This window comes from Coenobita brevimanus, chromosome 19 (assembly GCF_032717465.1).
Source record: "Coenobita brevimanus isolate Jiangsu-jjx chromosome 19, ASM3271746v2, whole genome shotgun sequence".
Classification (NCBI taxonomy): domain Eukaryota; kingdom Metazoa; phylum Arthropoda; class Malacostraca; order Decapoda; family Coenobitidae; genus Coenobita; species Coenobita brevimanus.
Genome location: NC_136972.1, coordinates 4,459,833 through 4,483,321, shown reverse-complemented (window position 1 = coordinate 4,483,321; position 23,489 = coordinate 4,459,833). Strand labels below are relative to the sequence as shown.

Below are 23,489 nucleotides of genomic sequence, written 5' to 3'. Positions count from 1 at the left end.
TGTTCTTAACCCATCGCATCCGGCATATATTTTCGCCAACTCTTCCCACAGTTCCTGAGAACATCTGTTTTTAAACCACCATATCTCAGCTAATACTTATAACCAATAATAAAAAAACAAAGTGTCATAAAACTCACCAATCCTTCGACTTACAGCTCATTGCATCAGATGGTCCGTGAAGTGCGTGTAGGGAGACTGAGAGAGTGAGGAAAGGGGCAATTTTTGTTTTGTTTTGTTTTGCTTGTATCCATATGCGTGGCAGAGGTTTAGTGACAGAACTAAGGATTAGACTATCCCTCCACAATAATAACACTTGCAAAAGACTGCAATCCACCACAAACACTATTTATGTGAAAATTTTCCATAATTGGGCGTACTTGCTGCTGGGAGTCTGATAACCACAGCAACGACCTTGAGGCAGGCTACCTGCTCACCTCACCACCACACTGTCTTACACACACACACACACACACACACACACACACACACACACACACACACGGCGGTGTATGTTTGGCTTGCATTGTCGCTCGATTCTGTCACCGCTGTGCAACTATAAGTCTGGGTAATACAACAACTACTACAAATACTATTATTAGTATTACTACTACAACTACCACTACTACAAATACTACTGTTATTAGTACTACTACTACAACTTCTACTACTACAGCCACTACCTCTACTACAACTACCACTACTACAACAACTACTACTACTACTTCAACTACCACTACTACAATTACTACCACACACACACACACACACACACACGGAGATGTATGTTTAGCTTCCACTATCGTTTGATTCCGGCACTGCTGTGCGACTAGAGGTCTGGGTATTACAATAACTGCTACAAATACTACTACCACTACTACTACAACTACCACTACTACAACTACTACAACTACCACTACTACAATTATTACTACTACTACAACTACTACAACTACCACTACTACAACTACCACTACTACAACTACTACTAGTACTATCACTACTACTACATATACAACCACTACCACTAAAACTACCACTACTACTACCACAAAAAACCTAAACAAAAATATTGTGCACAAAGTAGCTATTGACGTACTGTCTATAACCGAAAATATTTACCACTATGACATTTTTTTTTTTTTCCTGTAATTTGTACTTTTTCATCATAACATATATGAGGTGTGTTCAAAAAGTATCCGACCTTTGTTCATAAAAAATACTCGTACCCAGATACAACAAACTTACACTAATCTCCTTCAAAGTAGTCCCCTTGAGCTGCCACACACTTCTCTCAATGGTTCTGCCACTGTCGGAAGCAGCGCTGGAATGCCTCTTTTGGGATGGCACACAGCTGGTCCGTCGCATTCCGCATGATGTCTTCTCTGGACTGAAATCTGGTCCCTTTGAGGGGCATTTTCAGCTTGGGGAAAAGCCAGAAGTCACACGGAGCCATGTCGGGAGAGTAGGGAGCCTGACGAAGCACAGGTGTGTTGTGTTTGGCCAGGAAACTCTGTAACAAATGTGAAGAATGGGCGGGTGCGTTATCGTGATGGAGCTGCCAATTGCCCACTGCCCACAGGTCCGGCCATTTGCGTTGCACAGCGTCACGAAGGTGACACAGAACCTCTTGGTAATACTCCTTGGTGATGCTTATGCCGTGTGGTGCGTACTCGTGATGAACCACGCCACTGGAGTCAAAGAAGACGATCAGCATGACTCTGACATTGCTGCGGACCTGCCTTGCTTTTTTTGGCCTCGGGGATGTTGGATGCTTCCATTGTGATGACTGCAACTTGGTTTCTGGGTCGTACCCATAAACCCAGGACTCATCGCCAGTGATCACCGTGTTGAGGAAGCTGGGATCACTGTTCACAGTCTCCAGCATGTCCTGTGCGATCTCCACACGGAGTTGCTTCTGCTCAATCGTTAGCAGCTTTGGTACGAACTTCACTGAGATTCTCCTGAAGCCCAAATCCTCCTTCATAATGGAATGAACGGATCCAATGCTGACGCCCACCTCGTCTGCAAGTTCTCTGATCGTGATTCGACGATCCTGCATCACCAGGGTCCTCAATTGTTCAATGACGATCTCATTTCGGGATGTTGAGGGCCTACCAGAACGTGCTTCACTCTCCACTGATGTGCGGCCATCTTTGAAGCAGTTGTACCACTCCTTTATCTGTGTGTTGCCCATTGCTTCGTCCCCGAAGACCTGTTGAATCTTGCGGATCGTTTCCACTTGGGAATCGCAAAGCTTTACACAAAATTTGATGCAGTAGCGTTGTTCAAGTTTTTCCGTCATTTTGTCAAAAAAGAAAATCCACGGCGCTCACTTACACTTCCTCACTCATCGGCGGTCTGCCGTCGAATGACAGCTTGTGCTGGTGGGAAAAAATTCACACATGCGCATTAGGATCACCTACATACGTGCACCAAACCACGCCTCCCTAGCTTCATTTGTTTACGCACGAAAAATTAAGGTCAGATACTTTTTGAACACACCTCGTTTGTACCCTATACACATGAAAACTTTCAGTTGAAAATAAGGCACCGACTTCATCATTAAACAAACTTTCTGCTTCCATTATTCATATATATATACACAGAGCAGTAAAACCATTTTTTTTCCTTGTTACGCTAAAACAAACATACCTGTATGTCCTAAACTAACACTAACTTACGCATACGACCCAGACTTCTACCAAACGGTCTATAAGTGAAAATAAAAAAAACAGGTACTGCACAGTGCCACCTCAAATTCAGCACACCACCACCTCTTCATATGGCGTTGCTGTGGTCGGCATCATGAATATGTGCATACATAGCAATGCCGGAAGACATCTTTGCCTGTACCTCCGTTTCACAAAAGGCATTACTTCCCCATATCCTTCCAGGAGGCTGTAAATTACATCCTTCTCAAACTCTCTGAGGGATGTGCTTGTCTGTGTTACATCCTTGTACAGAATGAAGGCATTCAGTACACAGGTGTCAAGCATATGTAAGAATGGCTTCTTGTACCACTTACAGCATCGCCTCAGACAGTCAATGGTGCTGATCTGCATTTCAGGTTTATCGATGAGTCGCATTTTGATGTTAAAATCAATAACAGCATCCAGCTTGAAGGCTGGCTGCCTTGTTCTTTTATCAACCTTGCCTGTGTCAGTCAACTTACCTACAAAGACCGTGGAGAGGACATTTACTTTACTATTATCATGTCAGTGAATAGCAAGGAGTTTACCTGATTTCAAAGTCCTGCACTCCCTCTTCACGGTGCCCTTGGGAAAAGATGGCAAATACTTGCTCTTTGCACGGACAGTGCCACACAATCCAATTTTTTGTTCTTCCAGGTACTTTGCAAGACTTGGCGCCGTACAGTAATTTATTGGTGAAAAGGATACAGTTGCCACTGAAGTACCTGTCCATGAGCTTCTTCATGACTGAGCCAGAGAAGCCATAGGGGTCATCCTTCAATAACTCCGCAACACTTGCTATATAAACAATAAAATCTCTCATGTAGCCGGACTTACTACCACACAAAACAAAAACTGAATTCTAAAACGATGTCTCTTTGATAGAATGTACTGCATGAAGGCAAGACATCCCCTGAACAGAACAAGCAACTAGTCAATAATAACCTTCTGGAATGACCTGAAATAAGATCTAATTTTCTCCATCATTTCCAGGGTGAAGCTAATTTTCCATAATCTATCGTCTGGATGTGTGCCCATATTGGAGGAGAAATACAGGCACCTGAGGATGTTAAGGTACCTGTCCCATGGCATATACTCGTACTTATCAAACATCGGTGTCACAGCAATATCATCCACTACCCAATAATCATAAATACCTGAGTTATATTTTTTTGATGTGAGGCATCAACATGGTCAGTGCTAGCCAAACATACATCTCAATTACATTCGTCACTGTCTATTCTTTCATCTTTGCACTCTTTCTAATGTGCAAGGTTTCAGCCCAATTACAGCAGAATTCCCTTAACCTGTCTTGTCTCGTTGACGTATGGGTACATCATAACTTTTTTTCACGCTGAGACCCAACGACATATCGGTACATTCCGCAATTGCAAGGTCCATCATTTGAACATTTTTCAAGTTTCGTGGGTGATTTTTGGTAGCCACATGCAGGAGATCTTCCTCTACCCACCGCCAGGTGGCGACACTCCCTGACCATGCGTTACCCCCACATGCCATTGTCCTGGCAACTCACCTATTAGCAGTGACCTGGCCAGTAATGGCATGTCACACTGTGGTCTCTCTGACGTTGAAATTCAAGCCGCCTCTGATGCCTTCACAGGCGAGATTGATTCCACAATCAATGACGATGTGGAGGACAAAGATTATATGATGCCAGAGTAGGAAACGAGCAGAAATGATGAGGAGGACCGTCGCCAAGGAAGGTGCAGTATGTTGATGTGTTCAGTGAGGGAAACAATGCTTATATCAACTATATTGTGTGAAAACGAATATATTCTTCTATCACATATAAATTTGTATCAAATGAACAAATATCTACCTATTTTCAGTGGTTTGCAATAGTTACCCCTGCCATAGAAAACGTGACAGCAGAGGCGTGGCTCCAGAGAAGACAGTACCAGGTGTTGGGAGGGACATCTGTATATACACTTATAAAGTAGGGTGAGCACTTTTTTTTGGTATTGTCCAATGTTTCTAATAAAAAGTGGAGGTTGGAGAAAAAAAAAATAAATAAATCTGCTGGGATTGGGTGAGGGGGTCATTGGTGAAAAATCGGTCAGGGCACGGCGGGTTAACGCATTTATTTCCTTGGCAATGAATTCCATCACTGTTGTTGTAAAAAAAAATCAATGAAAAAATCAATCAACAGGGATGGATGATGCATTGCATGGGAATTCTGGCTGCACACCTGTGTTTATGTCATCAAACAGGTTCATCAGGCTGAAACCTTGTCCCTTCCTCCCAGGCAAATGTTTCTAACCTACCTGCCCTTGGCCCCTGCCTTGCCTGCCATGCATGTGGCCTGCCCAATGCCTTGCCCCGGCCCCTAGCATGGCGCTGTGGTGGTGCGTCTGGAGAATACTCACTAGATGAGGCAGGTGATGGTGATTATGCTGTTGACAGTTATCCTGATGGTGATGGCATAGGTGAAATTCAGCAGCGGGCATGTGCCTGCCAGCCATGAATTGATGGTGGCCATGCACCTGCACACCCCAACATACTTGGCTGTGGTGATGAGGCAGGGTTGTGTTGCAAAGCAGGTGGCAGGCTGGCATTGCAAGGCACGTGGTGAGGCAGGCCAGCGTGGTGAGGCACACAGTGAGGCAGGCCAGTGAGGCGAGGCACTTGGTGTGGCAGGCCAGTGTGGCGAGGCACTTGGTGAGGCAGGCCGGTGTGGCGAGGCATGTGGTGAAGCAGGTAAAGATGCAGGACGAGTGGGAGAGGCTGGTGTTGTGGTAGGTTATATAGAATTTCCATGGTAGGTCTGGAGTCACACGCTTGTGTGAGACTCAGTCCATGGTGGTTCCTCCTTCCGCCATCCTCCACTTCCTCCCTTTCTTCAATTCCTACCTCCTATTCCATCCTCTCCACTGCGCAAATATCCCCCTCTGCAGGATCATCAATATCATTTGATCCATTTCCATCATCAGAAAAGGCTGATGATCGTGCAGAGAAAAAGGATCGCAGCACAGTGGAGAACTCACGGTCACCCTCCTCATCTTATGCGTACATTTCCACATTCAGCATGGCGAGGTCGCTTTTGTCAGAGGTAGAGTCACTTTCTCCACTCTCAACTGGCAATAATGGCAGGTTCAATCATCTCCTTAACACATTATCTCTAAGGCCTTTCCTTTTTAGCCTTTTGGCTTCACTGGTGTTGAAGTCAGTGGCTGAAGGAGCTCAGCCGAGGGTCTGGACACAGCAAAAATTTTTGCGTAGGCCTATCCACGACGAAGGTATGCATGCAACTGGGGCGTGACTGGGATGCATGCCAGAAGAATGCCAATGGCTGCAAGTGGTGGAAATAACCAGCTGAATATTCAGACAACAGCGCGAATTAATAGATCATGTATTTATGTCACCAGGGTGGCCCTGGGAAAACATGTATGCATGACACCCAAACATGATGGGTTAACTGTACATCTAAGTGTTGGTGTGGCAGCATACAGTACTACATTAACTAGCTGCTCCTGTGCTTATTATGTGGACAACAGCCTTAAGCAGAATGATGCAAGCAAATTAGGGTAGGGAAGCAGATACTCAGGCAAATATCCTTCTCCTCCTTATCATCTTCATCATCATTGCCCTTTTCCTGTCTAAGGAATGAGTGAGACAGGGGCCAGAGAGCAGAAAAAATTTTGACTGTAGGAGAACCAACAAAAGTCTGCAAGCTCATAAGAACAAACTGGGACTTTAAAAAAATCTGCATTCAACATACCCATGGCAAACAATGAATCAGCTAAAGTACTAACACAGGAGCTTCGTTGCCCTATCAGACTGCTCAGCACTTGTCCAAATTAGACCCATCACTGACCCATAGTTACCCAAAAGAGAGATATTCCCGAACAGCTACCACCACCATTATCATCATCACTGCTGCCTCCATCACCATCATCATCACAGCTGCCACCACCACCACCACCACTGCAGCTATCACCATCACCATCATCATCACAGCTACCATTAATGCTATTCCAACCATCATACCTACCGCCACCACCATCATCAATCATCACAACTACCACCACCACCATCACCACCACAGTTACCACCAACACCATCATCAGCACAGCTACAATCAACATCACCCCCACCATCACAGCTAACACCTCCACAACCACCACCATCACAGCTACCATTACCACCACCACCACAACCACAGCTACTATTACGACCATCACAGCTACAACCACCACAAGCATCACAGCTACCACCATCACCAGCATCACAGCTACCACCATCACCAGCATCACAGCTTCCATTACCACCACCATGATGGCTACCACCACCACCACCATAACAGCTACCATTACCACATCAGAGCTACATTTCCACCTCCATCACAGCTACCACCATCACAGCTACCATCACCACCACCATCACCGCTACCATTACTGCCACCATAACAGCTACCACCACCACCATCATCACAACATTACAGCTACCACCACTGCCACTGCCACCACAGCTCCATGTCATCATTACAGATATCAACACCGCCACCAACACCATTGCTACCACCATTACCACCACCACATCATCTACAGCCATTTTCTGTTTATCTCTATCTATTGCAAGACGCCTTAATCCCATACGGTGTGGCCACAAACAAATCGCCTCCATGTCGCCCTGTCCCCCGCCATTTCACCGCCCTGCTCCCTGCTCACACCTCCCTCCCTCATATACCTCTCCACTCCATCCCTCCATCTTATCCTTGGGCTACCCCTTCCTCTCTCCCCCTCCACCTCACTCACATACTCTCTCCTCGTCATTCTCTCACTCTCCATCCTCTCCACATGGTCAAACCACCTCAGTGTGTTCTCCTAATGTTTCCTATCGCATCCACATCCACACATCAACGCTCCTTCACATCCTCATTTGTCAGTCTGTCTCTCCATGTGACTCCACATGTTCCTCTCAAATAACCCATTTCCACTGCTCTCACTCTTGACTTGTGTCCCTCCAGGAAAGTCCAAGCTTCACTTCCAAACCATTTTCTGCTCAAATAAAATCGTCTGTTCGTAGCATCAATGAAGTAAAGGACATCCGAGTGTAGATGTACAATTTTCTCTCTCTCTCTCTCTCTCTCTCTCTCTCTCTCTCTCTCTCTCTCTCTCTCTCTCTCTCTCTCCTTAGGATACTCCATGGAAATGTCCCGCCTCCTCTTCCACGTGCATTTATGGTAATACTGAAGGGGACAATTATTAGGGTCCAAAACACCCTTCGGAAAAAATAATCGACGTGAAATTGAAACTAGGCTGTCAGGGGCCCAATTCCAACCTTCCTGCCAAGTTTTATCACACACACACACACACACACACACACACACACACACACACACACACACACACACACACACACACACACACACACACACACACAGGACTGTAGCATGCATATTAGCTTAGCCACCAGAAGAATAAGTGGATGGGGTGAAATTTTACAGGAGAGAAACACCAAGCCTTTCTCAGTTCTGGAATGCCTACCAACTGAGGAAAGTGAGATGTGAAAGTGGTGATATATTAGGGCAGAGAAACATACCAAGCCTCTCTCAACTTATGGATATCAGCTATCAGGGAACACTGAGATTTAAAAGAAGTGGAATACTTGTCGAAATGCTGTACCATACTTTACTTAGTGGTGTAAGTGTCTGAAATGGAACAGAATTGTTACACAGACTTGGCGATGTCACCAATACATGCCCAGTGGTAAGTTGAGGATGGAGAACCTTACAACTGTAGTTTGTAAGTGAATCTTGCATGTGAACCTTATAACTGTAACTTATAAGTGAACATTGTAAGCATAACTTCAAAGTGAACCTTTAACTGTAGCATGCAAGCGAACCTTTTAAGTGAACCTTGTAAATGTAACTTGTAAGCAAACCTTATAAATGAACCAATGGCTCACTTCAACTCGAGCAACATTACCTCATAAATCAGCCTTATACTACAGGGTTGTACCCTGGGTGGCTTTGGGGGTTTCGTAACACCTCTTGCTTAGCAACTGATTCTAATTAGTACACCTCAACATCTTCTTGATATACTCGTATATCAATACGAGTATGAATAACGTACGAGGGAATATAACAGTGTATTACGCAAAATAAATTGCTAAGAAATAGATGCTACAAAGCCTCCTATGGCAGCTGGAATATGACTGTCAGGCTTACCTGTGGAGTGGTACAAGTTAAGGGTGGAGAACCATGTGTTGGACGGGTGTGGTATGATGATCTGGTGTGACCTGAAGTACAGTGATGCCAGACGAGCCTCACACTCGATCCTAAGGGAGCCCCCGCGGAAATGGTGCTGGCCCACTCGGAAGCTTAGGTTGCTCAATGCCTTCTCTAGACCCGAGCCAGTCATCAGTGGAGCCATTTCCCGGACGCTGCTGCTGTCAACCTGATGTATACAAGTCATAGCAAGTAAATAAAGTAAGGTAAATAAGTGAAGTTGTATGAAGTCGGTGAAAGTATATTCAGTGTTATCTGACAGCACAATATAACAGCTTCAACTCCTTGGACACGAGTATGTAATTTTTATTCTTCATTCCATCAGACTGTATATTAGGCTGTTACTGTCAACCTGATATTGCAGAAGCCATTACTAGTGTTATATAGCTTTAATGATTATGACACTACATCCCTGTCTTCCCACGTCATATATTAATTAGGCCAATATACTGTACAATAAGAACAATTTCCTACTTACTTTTATACTATAAAAGTTCAGTTCTGTAGGGTGGCTCTATATTCGTTTCTGATGTAAACTGTTCCAATACAATGTGAAATTAGCTGTACCATTTACTTGGTATTTATATATGATGCCAGTTATATATATATATATATATATATATATATATATATATATATATATATATATATATATATATATATATATATATATATATATATATATGCCACTGCGGTACTGCGGTAGAATGTGCATTTTCGTACATGGGAGAACAATGGTTCGTGCCGAACCCTCATACATGCGAGTATTCACCCAGCCACGAACTGCTTTCGTGGACGTAAGGGGTGCTGTAGTTGAACCAGTGTCGCATGCTATAAAGTATGCTTGTACCCAGTCGGCTTGCATGGGCCGATTACGCATGGTTCACAGACTACACACATCCAAAGCCACTCCAGCATTACAGTCACAGTTATAAGCACTTCTCACCCTATATACAATCTATACTAGACAGCCTGAGCCACTTGGTAGAGATACATAGGCTGTATCTTCCCCACTTCAGTCGGGATAGGCCGGTCCTGCAATGGACACTCAAATGGCTGATAATGACAATGGTTTATCTATATCTATCTATCTGTCTATCTATCCACTCTCTCTCTCTCTCTGTATATATATATATATATATATATACACACACAGTACCCTCGCGCCCAGTCAAGTATTTTCACACTGGGTCTGGTATTTTTGTCAGACAGTACCATCATACTGAACTAAATCTGTGCTAGACAAACAACAGACTTTATGGGAAAAATGAATAATGTCAGGCAAGCCTTGAAAAAGTACCCCCAAAATTCAACTTAACTACATTTTGACACAACTACGATATTACCAGCTTTTAAGGTGAGTGGTGATGGGCTTGGGGGGTAAGGGGGAGGGGTTTCCGAGGCTGTAGGAGGTTCTGCTGACCTGCCTGGAGGAGGGCCTTCAGGATCCTGAGGAGGCCTCTCTGCCTCAGCCTCCATCATAAATCCCTCATAGTCACACACTGACACATCGTCGTCGTCATCATCAGGGAGAAGTGCAATACTGAAATTTTACTGGCACACGTCACGAGTCATGAGGAAGGTGTATTGGACTAGCGCTGCAATACTAGCGAAACGTTCCTCGGTGTTGGCCATCTTCCCGCGCGTGCAAGGGTAGTAGTGCTGGATGCAGCACGTCAACACTAGAGAAGAACTCCTCGGATTTGGCCCACTTTGCACCGCCGATCCGTACTAGCCCAACAAATCCGTACTACAGTAAAAAATTATTATTATTATTTTTTTGCTGACTGTACTGGAGGAGAATAGTACTGGTCAAACGAGTACTGGACGCGAGGGTACTGTATATATATATATATATATATATATATATATATATATATATATATATATATATATATATATATATATATATGTGGTGTGTGTGTGTGTGTGTGTGTGTGTGTGTGTGTATGTGTTTGTGTGTTTGTGTGTGTATCTTTAGAAGCACATTTCTAAAACAGAATATCTGCACTGTGGTCCCATTCTGTTGAAATAATCAGCAAGTACCTTTAAAATTTAAATATCTGCATTCAGTTACAAAATAAATCATAGTACAGAAAGAAATCTGGACACATATAGAATTGCACATTCATCAGTAGCATTGATGCCTGTGTGTGTATTTTTTTCTTCTGCTTCTAATGACATCTTTTTCTCCTTCTGAGGTGAGAATGTGTGTGGGTGTTGGTGTTTGTTGGTGTTTGTGTTCTTGTTATGAAAGAGTTTTTGTGTAGCTTTTCTTCCGCATTTATTCGTGCAAACCTGGTGTCCATTAAGGATTCGTGAGGGTGGGTGGGGGTCTGATGGGTGTATTGTTTGTGTTTGTATTATTGGTGTTCACCTTGTGTCCATTAAGGATCCATGTGAGGGTGGGTGGGGGACTGGCAGGTGGTGCTGTGCAGTTCAGGTCCAGCCACTGGTTCACCTGGTAGTGGATCTGCCTCCCTTTGATGCTAGGAGGCCCTTGAGGCACCACTGCAGAAGGAAGAACAACAAGGCTTAGAATTAATACTTCTCGACTAAACGATGAGTATTAACGCCACTTGCTTATCTGGTAATGGAACTGACTCCCTTTGATGCCAAGAGATTCGTGAGGCAACATTTTGAGAGACAGGGGGAAAGAGAAAAGTCGTTCTTTAGATATACCCACACGGTATACTGTACGGCTGTTATTGGTGGCGTAAGGGACTTACTAGCACCTCTTCCTAGGTAGTTATTGTGCATATTACTTGTTTACATTTTCCTGTTTCGTATTTATACTGTTTTAATGTCGACATTGTTTACATGATTAACGCAGTTTGCATCAGTAAATACAAGGGGGTATGAAGGTGTAATGTGCAAAAAACTGCAAAGGAAGAGATCTTAAAGAAATCTCCACTTAAACACCATCCATAATTGTTTAGTGATTATAAAAGAGAGGATTTTAAAAATCAGTAGTTATACATAAATGGGCAAGGCGAAAACATGTTGAAAATATACTCTCATTGGAGAAATTTGAACGAGTCTAGGAAGATCCTGCAAAGTTATTCACACATACGCGTACTACTGAAAATTTGTTCTAACCTGACGAAGATCCGTAACTCATTTCAGCTCAGCTGATGGCCAGGTGTAGTAGGGTTTGAAGGATGATTCAACTGGTAACCAGTGAGATGTATTCCTACCTCATAATTAAGGTTTCTGGAATTTCATTCCATCATGAATTAGTATTCAGTTGGTGATGGTTCGTTTCTGTCAGGTGAAAACAAACAGCCTACAGTAACAAAATACATAACATTATGAAGGTTCTAGATTACAACTGATATGAATTACTGTTCATTCACTTTAAGTAGGCGGACATTTTCGTCCTTTTGTAGTAAATTTTCCTGTAGCTCAGTGGGGAAGAAACACAATAACACGGCTCAGTATCCAGGTATTAGCAAGTTTTCGTAACTAGGACCATATCCCTTGTCAATATTCAACATTAAGATACGGCAATTATATGTTCAATTAAAAAAAAAAAAAAAAGAGTAATATGGCCTTGTTGACCATATATCTACGTTGCTGCATCATACCCTGCCAATCATGTAAAAAGATGACAAATGACATCCCAAACTTCATCAGGGCATTTAGAAAAGTAAGCAGTGTGCGGAATGAAGTGGGACTGTGGTGAGTTAAGGAACATACTGGGAAAAATATGCCACCTGATGATTATGGTAATGTGCAGTAAAAATTTTTCCTACATAAACAAAGGAAGCAGAGTGACAAGTCCATACTGACAGCAGGATGAAAAGATACTGTATGCAGAAAGTCTTGAAAATAATTACTGTGAATCTTTGCTGGGATAATGATAATTTGCCAAAGGTTGTTACTGACCTACGACTGTCATGTTGGCGGACCTCTGTGTGGTGTGGAATGGCGGTCCCTCTGCCACCAGTTCACACCTGTACACGTCTGAGGCATCCACACCCAGACCCAGTATCGTCACTTTCCGACCCTCACTACCACCAGCCTGTAATTATCTGTATTAGAGGAAGGTGCCCGTAACACTACTTCCACATTCACACTCGTCAATATGCCCTTCCTCAACACCCACACCCACAAAGATTAAGGGCTACACCCAGTGCTCACCCACAGTTTCGTACTGCAATAAACAAGAACCACACACACACACACACACACACACACACACACACACACACACAGGACTGTAGCATGCATATTAGCTTAGCCACCAGAAGAATAAGTGGATGGGGTGAAATTTTACAGGAGAGAAACACCAAGCCTTTCTCAGTTCTGGAATGCCTACCAACTGAGGAAAGTGAGATGTGAAAGTGGTGAAATATTAGGGCAGAGAAACATACCAAGCCTCTCTCAACTTATGGATATCAGCTATCAGGGAACACTGAGATTTAAAAGAAGTGGAATACTTGTCGAAATGCTGTACCATACTTTACTTAGTGGTGTGTCTGAAATGGAACAGAATTGTTACACAGACTTGGCGATGTCACCAATACATGCCCAGTGGTAAGTGGAGGGTGAAGAACCTTACAACTGTAGTTTGTAAGTGAATCTTGCATGTGAACCTTATAACTGTAACTTATAAGTGAACCTTGTAAGCATAACTTCAAAGTGAACCTTTAACTGCAGCATGTAAGCGAACCTTTTAAGTGAACCTTGTAAATGTAACTTGTAAGTAAACCTTATAAGTGAACCTTGTAACTATAACTTGTAAGTGAACCAATGGCTCACTTGAACTCGAGCAACATTGCCTCATAAATCAGCCTTATAATACAGGGTTGTACTCTGGGTGGCTTTGGGGGTTTCGTAACATCTCTTGCTTAGCAACTGATTCTAATTAGTACACCTCAACATCTTGTATGTTACTGAGGCAAAGTATATCGATACGAGTATGAATAACGTACGAGGGAATATAACAGTGTATTACGCAAAATAAATTGCTAAGAAATAGCAAAGATAAGCCTTTTTGGTCAAGAGGACTTCTGTATAAGCGTCGAAGTAAAGGACTTTATTCTGGTTAAAAGTAAGGTATTTTATTTGTTCAGATGGGGGAGAAATCTACTAGCGAAGCAGGAGCCTTACACCTAACTGATTATATCCTTTACTCGTAATTGGTTAATCAGATGGATGTGGACGATGTGCTTCCTTCAGTGATCAGAGATAGAGAGTGATTGCAATAAATTCTTGTATTTGAAAGTGGTAATGCAACTGGAGTTTGGTGTTTTACCAATCAACTGTGGAAAAGATAATCAAGGAAGGAAGCATGATAAAGAAAGGATGTTTATGGGCACTAGAAATTAAGGGATTAGAAATTGTACCTACATCACTAAAGGTCAAATATTCCTTCGATAAAAGAGTTCTTAGTCTATGTGTATTGATCTTATATTCAGCAGCTTAGAGCATTTTCTTCGTTTTTATAATACCTTGCCCTGAATGAAGTTTTAACCGACTACAATTGTTTCACTCTACATTGTTCTTGGTTCATTAACATGGCTGGAAATAACCCACTCCCCTTCAAAGAAATGACTATCCATGATGTTAGCAGCAAAATGTAGGAAAATCTAGCATCAAATCCTGTAAAATTATGGCATGCCATTCAAAAATAAATCTTTCTGAAACACACACACACACACACACACACACACACACACATACACACACACACACACACACACACACACACACACACACACCTGAGTAATCTAACAGTCAACAAGCTTGTTCCTTGTTTGGGCGTACAATTATATATTGTGCTGCAAGTGATTAGTGAGTTTCAGTGTTCCTCAGCTGTTTATTTTTTTTTATTATTATTATTCCTAATGGAATAACAGAATACGAAAATGTTTCAGAAGGTGGTGAAAAGGGTGTGAAAGGGAGAGTTTAAGAAGGAAGAGCGAAAAAAAGCAGAGGCTGGAAGGATGTTAAATGAGATGGATACAGTGAGGAAGATATGGGCAGAGTATTTTGATAGATTGTTAAATGTAGAAGAGGAAAGGGAGGCTGAGATTGTGGCAGAAGGACGGGTGCTAGGAATAAAATAGTGTTGGGAGAGTTGAATGATGTTTTGATCACGATGGAGGAAGTGCAGGAGGCAGTAAAGGAGATGAAAGCAGGGAAAGCTGCAGGTATGGATGGGTGTGCTGTGGAATACCTGAAAGGTGGTGGAGTGACTATTGTTGAGTGGTTAGTAAGATTGCTGAATGTGTGTTTTGTGAGAAGTATGGAGCTAGTTGACTGGGCAAGTGTTTGTGTGGTTACGCAAGGATAATAAATGAGTGTACTAGCTTTGGAGGTAGATAAATCTGTTTAGTGATGTAGGTAAGGTTTATGGTAGAGTGTTAATTAAAAGAGTTAGAGAGGGTACAGAGGGAGTGATTGGTGATGAGCAGTGTGGCTTTTGGAGAGGGAGGTGATGCATGGATCAGGTGTTTGCTGTGAGACAGATGTGTGAAAACTATTAAGCAAAAGGTAAGGATGTGTTTTGGGCGTTCATGGATTTAGAGAAAGTGTATGATAGAATTGATAGGGAGGGTTTGTGGACTGTTTTGAGATTGTACAAACTTCATGGTAGGTTGCTAAATGGAATGAGAAGTTTTTATGGAAATGGTAGAGCGTGTCTAAGAGTGGGGAATACTGTGAGTGATTGGTTTCCCATGAGAGTGGGGCTGCTGCAGGGATGTGTGATGTCGCCTTGGTTGTTTAATATTAATACCGATGGTGTTGTAAGGGAGGTGAATGCGAGACGGAGGTTTGAGTCTGGTGAATGCTGATGATAGGGAGTGGAATCTGGATCAGCTGCTGTTTGCGGATGATACTGCACTGGTGGCTGATTCGTAGGGAGATTGAGATAATTGGTAGAGACATTTGGAGAGGTGTGTGAGAGGTGGAAATTGAGAGTAAATGAGAATAGAAGTAAAGTGATGGAGTGTACGAGGTTGGTAGATGGTAGGAGGATGAATTTAGTTTTGAATGGCGCGTTGCTTCAGGAGGTAGAGTGTTTTAACCCGCGGCGTCCCGTCGACGTGAATTAACGTCCACACGTTTTGTCACTGCCAATCCCGTCGACGTACATAAATGCAAATCAATTGCAAGGTCCCTAATTTGCACAATTTTCAATTGTCGCAAGTGATTTTTGGTACGTATACACGGAACACCTTCTTCTACAAGATGCCAGGCAGGGACAATGCCTGACCCAGCATGACCTCCTCCCCCCCCTGCATGCCATTGTCTCAGCAATTCAACTGTTATCAGTGACCTGGCCAGTAAAGCCATGTCATGCCACGGTACGAAATTCAGGGCCAGGGTGATTCCCCAATCAATGACAATGTGGAGGACAAACATTAGAGGAAGAAACAGTCAGAAATGATGATCAGGTAATGTGGCAAAAAAAGGTCAGGAATGGTGATGAGTTAGTGAGTGAAACAATGCTTATAATGCCTATATTACTGTTTGAAAACCAATATACTCTCGTACTACATATAAATTCGTACCAAGTAAATAAATAAATACCGTTTATGAGTGGTGTGAAATAGTTATCCACCCACAGAACTCGTTTTCTTTGGTGCCAGCCTGTTAGAAAACCCTGTAAGGTAAGGAGGTACTCCTACCTGGATCGAGTATTTTAAACCTCAGGTGAGCGAATTCTCTATGAATTTTTGATGTTTCTCACCAAAAGTGAAGGTTTGAGCCAAAAAAAAAAAAAAAAATCCAAAAATTGTCGGGACTGGGGGGAGTCAGTGGTGGAAAAGTGGTCGGGATGGGGCAGGTTAAGTATTTAGGGTCACATGTTGCTGCGGATAGATGTAGAAGTGAAGCTGAGAATGAGTGAAGTAGGAAATGCGCTGGGAGGAACTGAAAAATTTTAGATGTTGTTCACTTAGAATGGATGTATATAGAAGGCTGTAATAGGATGTGGTTGTACTGACTATGTTATATGGGGCTGAAACATGGAATATGGGCATAGCAGAGAGGAAAAATGTGAAAGTAATGGAGATGAGGTGACTGAGGAGTATGTGTAGAGTGACGCATATGGAATGAGTGAGAAATGATGAAGTGCAAAGGAGAACTGGAGTTATGCAGGGGATGGCTGATTGTGTTGAGCAGAAAGTGTTGCGATGGTTTGGGAATGTGGAGAGAATGGACGATGAGCGATTGGTTAAAAAGATAACTGGATCAGATGTGAGAAGTGTTTGGCTGCAAAGAAAACCACGAATAGGGTGGATGGACAGTGTGAAGAGAGCGTTGGATGCAAGAGGATGTCTATTGTGCAAGGAAGAGTGGCTGCATGTGACAGGAATGACTGGAGAGAAATTGTGAATGAATAAATGATGACACAGCCCCGGTAGGGTATTCTCCCACATTTGGTCTGGGCAGCTGATCTGGTAAGGTGCGAGTGAGGTGCTGCTGGGCCCTGCTGCGGATATCTCCGATTGCACTGCGCAGCTGACCCTCCTGCGGTGTGGTATGGTGAGGATGTATCCCTTCTACCCTTGGGGCTAAGATACAAATAAATGTGAGTGTTTGGATGAGTAAATTGGGAGTGTATCGTCCTGTCTCGGCTACCTCCCTTTCTCTGGGGGAAGCAGCCTAGGTATATAGATCGATAGACAGATTCCTAATGGAATAAAAGAATATTTAAGCAATTAGACAGATTCCTAATGGAATAAAAGAATATTTAAGCAATTTTAAAGACATTATAGGCAAAACAAATGGCATTCATAACACTAGCAGTACTAGTTGTTCGAAATGCACTGGTTTTGTGAAACTTTATTAAAAATCAATGTATTAATTTTACCCCCAGACATCTGAAAGTATGGCTGTGGCGAGAAAAGTAGTCTGTCGCAGCCAGAGTGAAGTACATGGGTCGTCCCCTGAGGTTTGACGGTACAAGTTGTCTCCTAACTCTCACACCTTGGGAGGTTTCCCTGTCTCGAGTACAACAGTCTGGCATTAGGAAGCCTACATCGTAATCTGAGGTTGAAGGATTGAACATAAATGCAGACTAAAACACAACCAGTTGATGTCAGACGCCTTTACTGCTGGGTAATAGAATGAATAGCAACTGTGTGTATTCTTGGGTGTGTGTGCCTTGCCCTCTTCCTGCTCCTCATCTTCCCAAGAAACAAACACTGATTCTCTTAGATCGGATCAAGTACGGCACCCAGAAGGGAATGGCCTAAGACCAACGTACACGTCCGGTTTCTTTCTCAACCAACTATGCTCAGACGTGAATAAAATTTTATCTGGCATATTGAGGAAAACTAAATTTGGTTTGAAGAGAGAAACCCGTATTTTACACAGGAAAAATCCTGTGTAAAATACAGGTTTCTCTCTTCATTCTGACTTGCCGTAAGTGCTTGGGATAGATTAAAAGCATCTACTTGCCCGAGTGCCAGGGGGTTAACTCATCCTCTTCAGGCCCACAGTGGGGGCGGAGGGACGTTGGTTACAAGATTGTGACGACGTGAGTTAACTTTTACCTGGTTGTGGTGTAGTGGTATGCTGCATGGCTTTCACCTGAGAGTCCTGGGTTCGATTCCCGGCATATTGGTAATTTCTCGGATAAATTTGATTTGTTACCATGTTTGTCACAAGTTCGATCCTGGTTAGTTACTAACGGTTCGTTTAACATTGTACTATACCTCATACCAATTAATCTGGCCAGGCATGTATGGCAACACTGTTCCTGCCGAGATTCTGATTGGCTGGAGGTGTTTGTTCGATTTCGTTGTTGCCTAAACTGATACTCTCTTTATTATCAGATTTGATACTGAGTTTGTCAACGATACAGTCGTCAAAAGCAATAAGAAATCCGTTATATACTTAACAAAAATGAAATTTTCATTGGAATTTAGAGATATGAGTCAACAAAGTATGATAACAATCCAAGTCAATGTCAGCATTCGAACAATTCCTATATATCTCCGACGCTCCATAATATAACAGAAAATTAAGGAAACCTGCTTGATGTAAGCATTGGTATAACACATTTAAATTTTAAGATCAGTCCGTACTGTGATAATAGAGGAGACATAATGAAATAGTTTTCCTTTAGCCTACTTTGATTTTCGTGATTTTTTCAAACCTCCCTCCCCAGAGAACTCATCTTTTTATTAGAATTTTTAATTATTCGGAGTTGTGGCACGGTTTAACCCACCCCATCCGGATCACTTTTCCACCACTGACTCCCCCCAATCCCGACCATTTTTGGAAAAAAAAAATTTTTGGCTCAAACCTCTGCTTTTGGTGAGAAACATCGAAAATTCATAGAGAAATCGCTCACCTGAGGTTTAAAATACTCGATACAGGTAGCAGTACCTCTTCACCTTACTGTGTTTTCTACCAGGCTGGCTCCAAAGAAAACGAGTTTTATGGGAGGGTAACCATTCCACACCACTCATAAAAGGTATTTATTTACATATTTGGTACGAATTTATATGTAGAACGAGAGTATATTGGTTTTCACACAGTAATATAGGCAATATAAGCATTGTTTCACTCACCAAACACATCAACTTACCTGACCTTTTTTGGCAACATTACCTGATCATCATTTCTGACTGTTTCTTCCTCTAATGCTATGTAAAGTTTGTCCTCCACATTGTCATCGATTGGGGAATCACTCTGGCCCTGAATTTTGTACCGTGGCACGACATGTATTTACTGGCCAGGTCACTGGTAACAGGCGAATTACCGAGAGAATGGCGTGCAGGGGGGAGGGGAGGTCATGCTGGGTAAGGCATTGTCCCTGCCTGGCATCTTGTAGAGGAAGGTGTCCCGTGTATACGTACCAAAAATCACTCACGAAAATTGAAAATTGTGCAAATCAGGGACCTTGCAATTGATTCGTGTTTATTTCTCGTCAATGGGATTGGCAGTGACAAAACGTGTGGACGTTTATTCACGTCAACGGGACGCAGTGGGTTAAGGATGCGGACTGATCTTATAATTTAAATGTGTGTTATACCAACGGTTAGATTAAGCAGGGTTCCTTAATTTTCCTTTATATCATGTAGTGTCGGAGATATAAAGGCATTGTTCGAATGCTGACCTTGATTTGGACTGTTATAATACTTTGTTGACTCATATCTCTATCTTTCAATGTTAATTTCATTGTTGTTAAGTATATAACGAATTTCTTATTGCTTTTGACGATTGTATTGCCGACAAACTCAATATCTATCTATCTATCTATCTATAGCCCGACGCCCTAATCCCGCAAAGGGTGGCCGCAGACAAAACTCAATATCACATCTGATAATAAAGAGAGCATCGGTTTAAGCAACAACTTAATCGAACAAACACCTCCAGCCAAGCAGAATCTCGGCAGGAATAGTGTTGCCATACATGCCTGGCCAGATTAATTGGTATGAGGTATAACTAAAAAAACAAAATCCTACACGTTTTGATGTTCCCTGAAAACCATAAGCCAACATTAGTCCTAGTTTACTGGGAACATTAACCAAACTTCGTTTTTGTTTTTTTCTTCTGTGGGGCTATGTATATTTGGGACTTCTTGTATGCTCTGATTATAGTATCTGAGGGAAAAAAATAACATCGCTTTGTGTCTGCCCGCTCAAGTAAACGGAAACATATTATTGGGGTTATCACTACAGGTAGTGTACACTACTGATGGTTTATTCCGACAAAATACTAACGCCTCTCCATATCAAATGCTGAGCTGTTAAAGGAGACCGATATTATATATTGCTAGCTAGGAAGAAATGTAAAAGATACATGGATGGTGAATTATCTTATTCTGTCAATTGATAAGATGTAATTAGCTAAAAGTGGATGCAGATCTCTGGCAGGTTCAGTCAAACTGACTCTGCTGATTTCTACTCTTCCTTATGGGACATTTCAGTGAACAATAATATTCATGTCAGTCAGATTAATATATACTTTAATCTATATGTGTTAGAATTAGTGCGTGAGCATGCGCGTGCGCATTTGTATATAATATCTATCTATCTATCTATATATCTATCTATCTAACTATATATATATATATATATATATATATATATATATATATATATATATAAGAGAGAGAGAGGTGTGTGTGTGTGTGTGTGTGTGTGTGTGTGTGTGTGTGTGTTTTGCTTCATGAGTTGCATGCCTGCTTTCGTGTTTGTGTGTTGATGCTCATTACTAAACAGTCGCTTTCAGTGTAGATGGAACTTGTGGGATATGGTGGTAAAACCGGGACGTTTTCCGGTGTCCCAATATTAGAAGTTCACTGACACTTCTCTGCCTGGAGTGATGTTGAAAGGTGGTGACAGGAAACATTGTTATGCTGTGGACAGGGACGTTGTATGTTGTGGCAACGATATAACCAGGCAACTCAAGTGCCTGGATAAGCAAATGTCTCTCTCCTCTCTCCCTATCCTCCTGTAGGAACTAATTGAAACGAAGGAAAAGGGCTGCCTCAAACTAAAGCCCCCTGTATTCAAATTCAAGTGAACCTATGGCTGGTGCTGCTACTGCTACTACTACTACTACTACTACTAGCAGTACTAGTAATAATAGTAGTAGTAGTAGTACTGCTGCTGCTGCAAAAGACTATAACGACGGCAACGACACATCCATGTAATTGAGATGGATGGACACACTGGCATTCGTAAAGTAAGTAGGAAAATGAAAAGCCGGTTGAAATAATGGTAGGCCACTGTCTTCGAAAGTTTGCTCATGACTACCAGAGAACAAATTAGGACTGACCGGCTGATTCCTGTGGAGGCCAGTGACAAAGACTGTGTTGCTTGGATGGGATGTAGGCCTACTGATATGACTATAAATAGTGCTTGTACCACTTGAGTGAGTACAATGTGTGTGTGTGTGTGTGTGTGTGTGTGTGTGTGTGTGTGTGTGTGTGTGTGTGTGTGTGTGTGTGTGTGTGTGTGTGTGTGTGTGTGTGTGTGTGTGTGTGTGTGTGTGTGTGTGTGTGTGTGTGTGTGTGTCTGCACTGAGCACATGTTATGGAGTAGACTAAAACGTGGGATGCGCTAATAACACGAGGGCTTTAGGATAATAAACCTGAACCAGAACATACCAGCTGATTCCTGTGAAGACCTTTGACAGGGAAGACTGCGTGTGGTTGTACCTTGGATGGGATGTACTGATAGAACTGTGAATTGCCCTTGTACCACTTGAGGGAGTACAGTGTGGCGTGTTGCTGCACCACGTAGTCACATTCCAGACTCACGTTGACTCCCACACCCACGTATCGAGGAACCACGAACCGCCGCACCTGCACCCATGGACCCATTCCACCAACACTGACACCTGTTTGCTCGTAGCTGCCCAAGTGTGCACCGGTCCATTGCGGATTGCCAAGGGATCCTGGAAATAAAGAATAACAGGCTGGGATACCGAAAATTTCGTATTAAGAACAAGAGACGTTGGGTTACAGAGGGATCCTGCACATAATGGACGAGAAGAAGGTTTAGAATAACCTTATCGACAGCACGATTCATTAAGACAATTAATTTCTATGTAGTCCCATCCTTGGCCTAAAGTACGACCTGTAATAATCTATTTTATTTCTAGGTCCCCAACTATCCTGCCAGAGGAACAGGAGGAAGGGGAAACTACCCTTACTAAAGATTTTGATCGATTCGAATCTCGAGCTTGGGTTCTACCAGTTACAAGCTGAACGTGCTAACCCATACACCACCTGCTTCCCCTCAATTAAGAAACAAGTTTGCCAAGGATTGTGTACCCTCTAAGAAAGAAGTTCACTTACTATTCCACAGAATCTACATTAACCGCAGGACATGTCTGTCACTTTCCTTCCTGACTCATCCTGTCAAACACCATCATGGAACAGAGGAACGTACATAGCTCTGTATTATCAGCCAGAAGGGGAATGTACGAGTAAACAAACGAGATGAAAAATCATGTGAGCGGTTGTCCCTGTCTGAACATTGAGGAAACAAGGAGGGACTCTATTCACAGACCTGTGGCAAAACCACTGAAGTCAACATTTAAAAGAGTATCAGCTGATGTATCAGTTGATGCAACATTTTATATGTTAAATTAGCTCAAAATTTGAAGTTGAGCAACTTTGTACTTCACAAGAAAGTCGTTAAACGTCTACTTACAGCCGAAATTGAAAACTGGCTAGTAGTCAGATGCCTCAGCTGACTCGACAGCTGGCATGCTAAATTAACTCAAAATTCCAAGCTGAGCAACTTTGTTTTTCCTAAGAAATCGCTCAGAGCACTCCGACAGCAGATATTCGAACTTTTCATTCGGGAGAGAGAGAGAGAGAGAGAGAGGGGGGGGTGCCACTACTATACCTGTAGGCTTCGCTGCGGGTAAAAACATTAATTATCCATGGATTAGGTAATTTAATAGAGAGAAACCCTTAGTTGAAACCCTTAGTTGTCGAGGAATTCTGTGTATCAGTAAGAAAAAAAAAACTCGGTGTAATATAAATACACTGCTTAAGGTTAACTGGACTGAAAATACGCACTGCACTTTAAGTACATTTGCTGGAGTTGGCTGAGTGAAATATA

General features: G+C 42.5%; 2 protein-coding genes across 2 annotated transcripts; both read right to left on the bottom strand.

Annotated features, from left to right (window-relative positions):
• Window positions 1-1,291: 1,291 nt before the first annotated feature.
• Window positions 1,292-2,302, bottom strand: LOC145391616 (protein GVQW3-like). Its single transcript, XM_080266158.1, has one exon. The coding sequence runs from the start codon at window positions 2,300-2,302 to the stop codon at window positions 1,292-1,294; it is 1,011 nt and encodes a 336-aa protein (XP_080122284.1).
• Window positions 2,303-2,343: 41 nt separating this feature from the next.
• On the bottom strand, window positions 2,344-22,237 carry LOC145391615 (uncharacterized). Its single transcript, XM_080266157.1, has 9 exons — window positions 22,022-22,237; window positions 12,829-12,964; window positions 11,318-11,451; window positions 8,881-9,109; window positions 5,277-5,475; window positions 5,078-5,194; window positions 3,399-3,526; window positions 3,026-3,172; window positions 2,344-2,381 (listed from the first exon to the last, which is right to left on the bottom strand). Exons 1-9 carry the CDS (start codon window positions 22,235-22,237, stop codon window positions 2,344-2,346), a joined length of 1,344 nt encoding a protein of 447 aa, XP_080122283.1.
• Window positions 22,238-23,489: the final 1,252 nt, after the last annotated feature.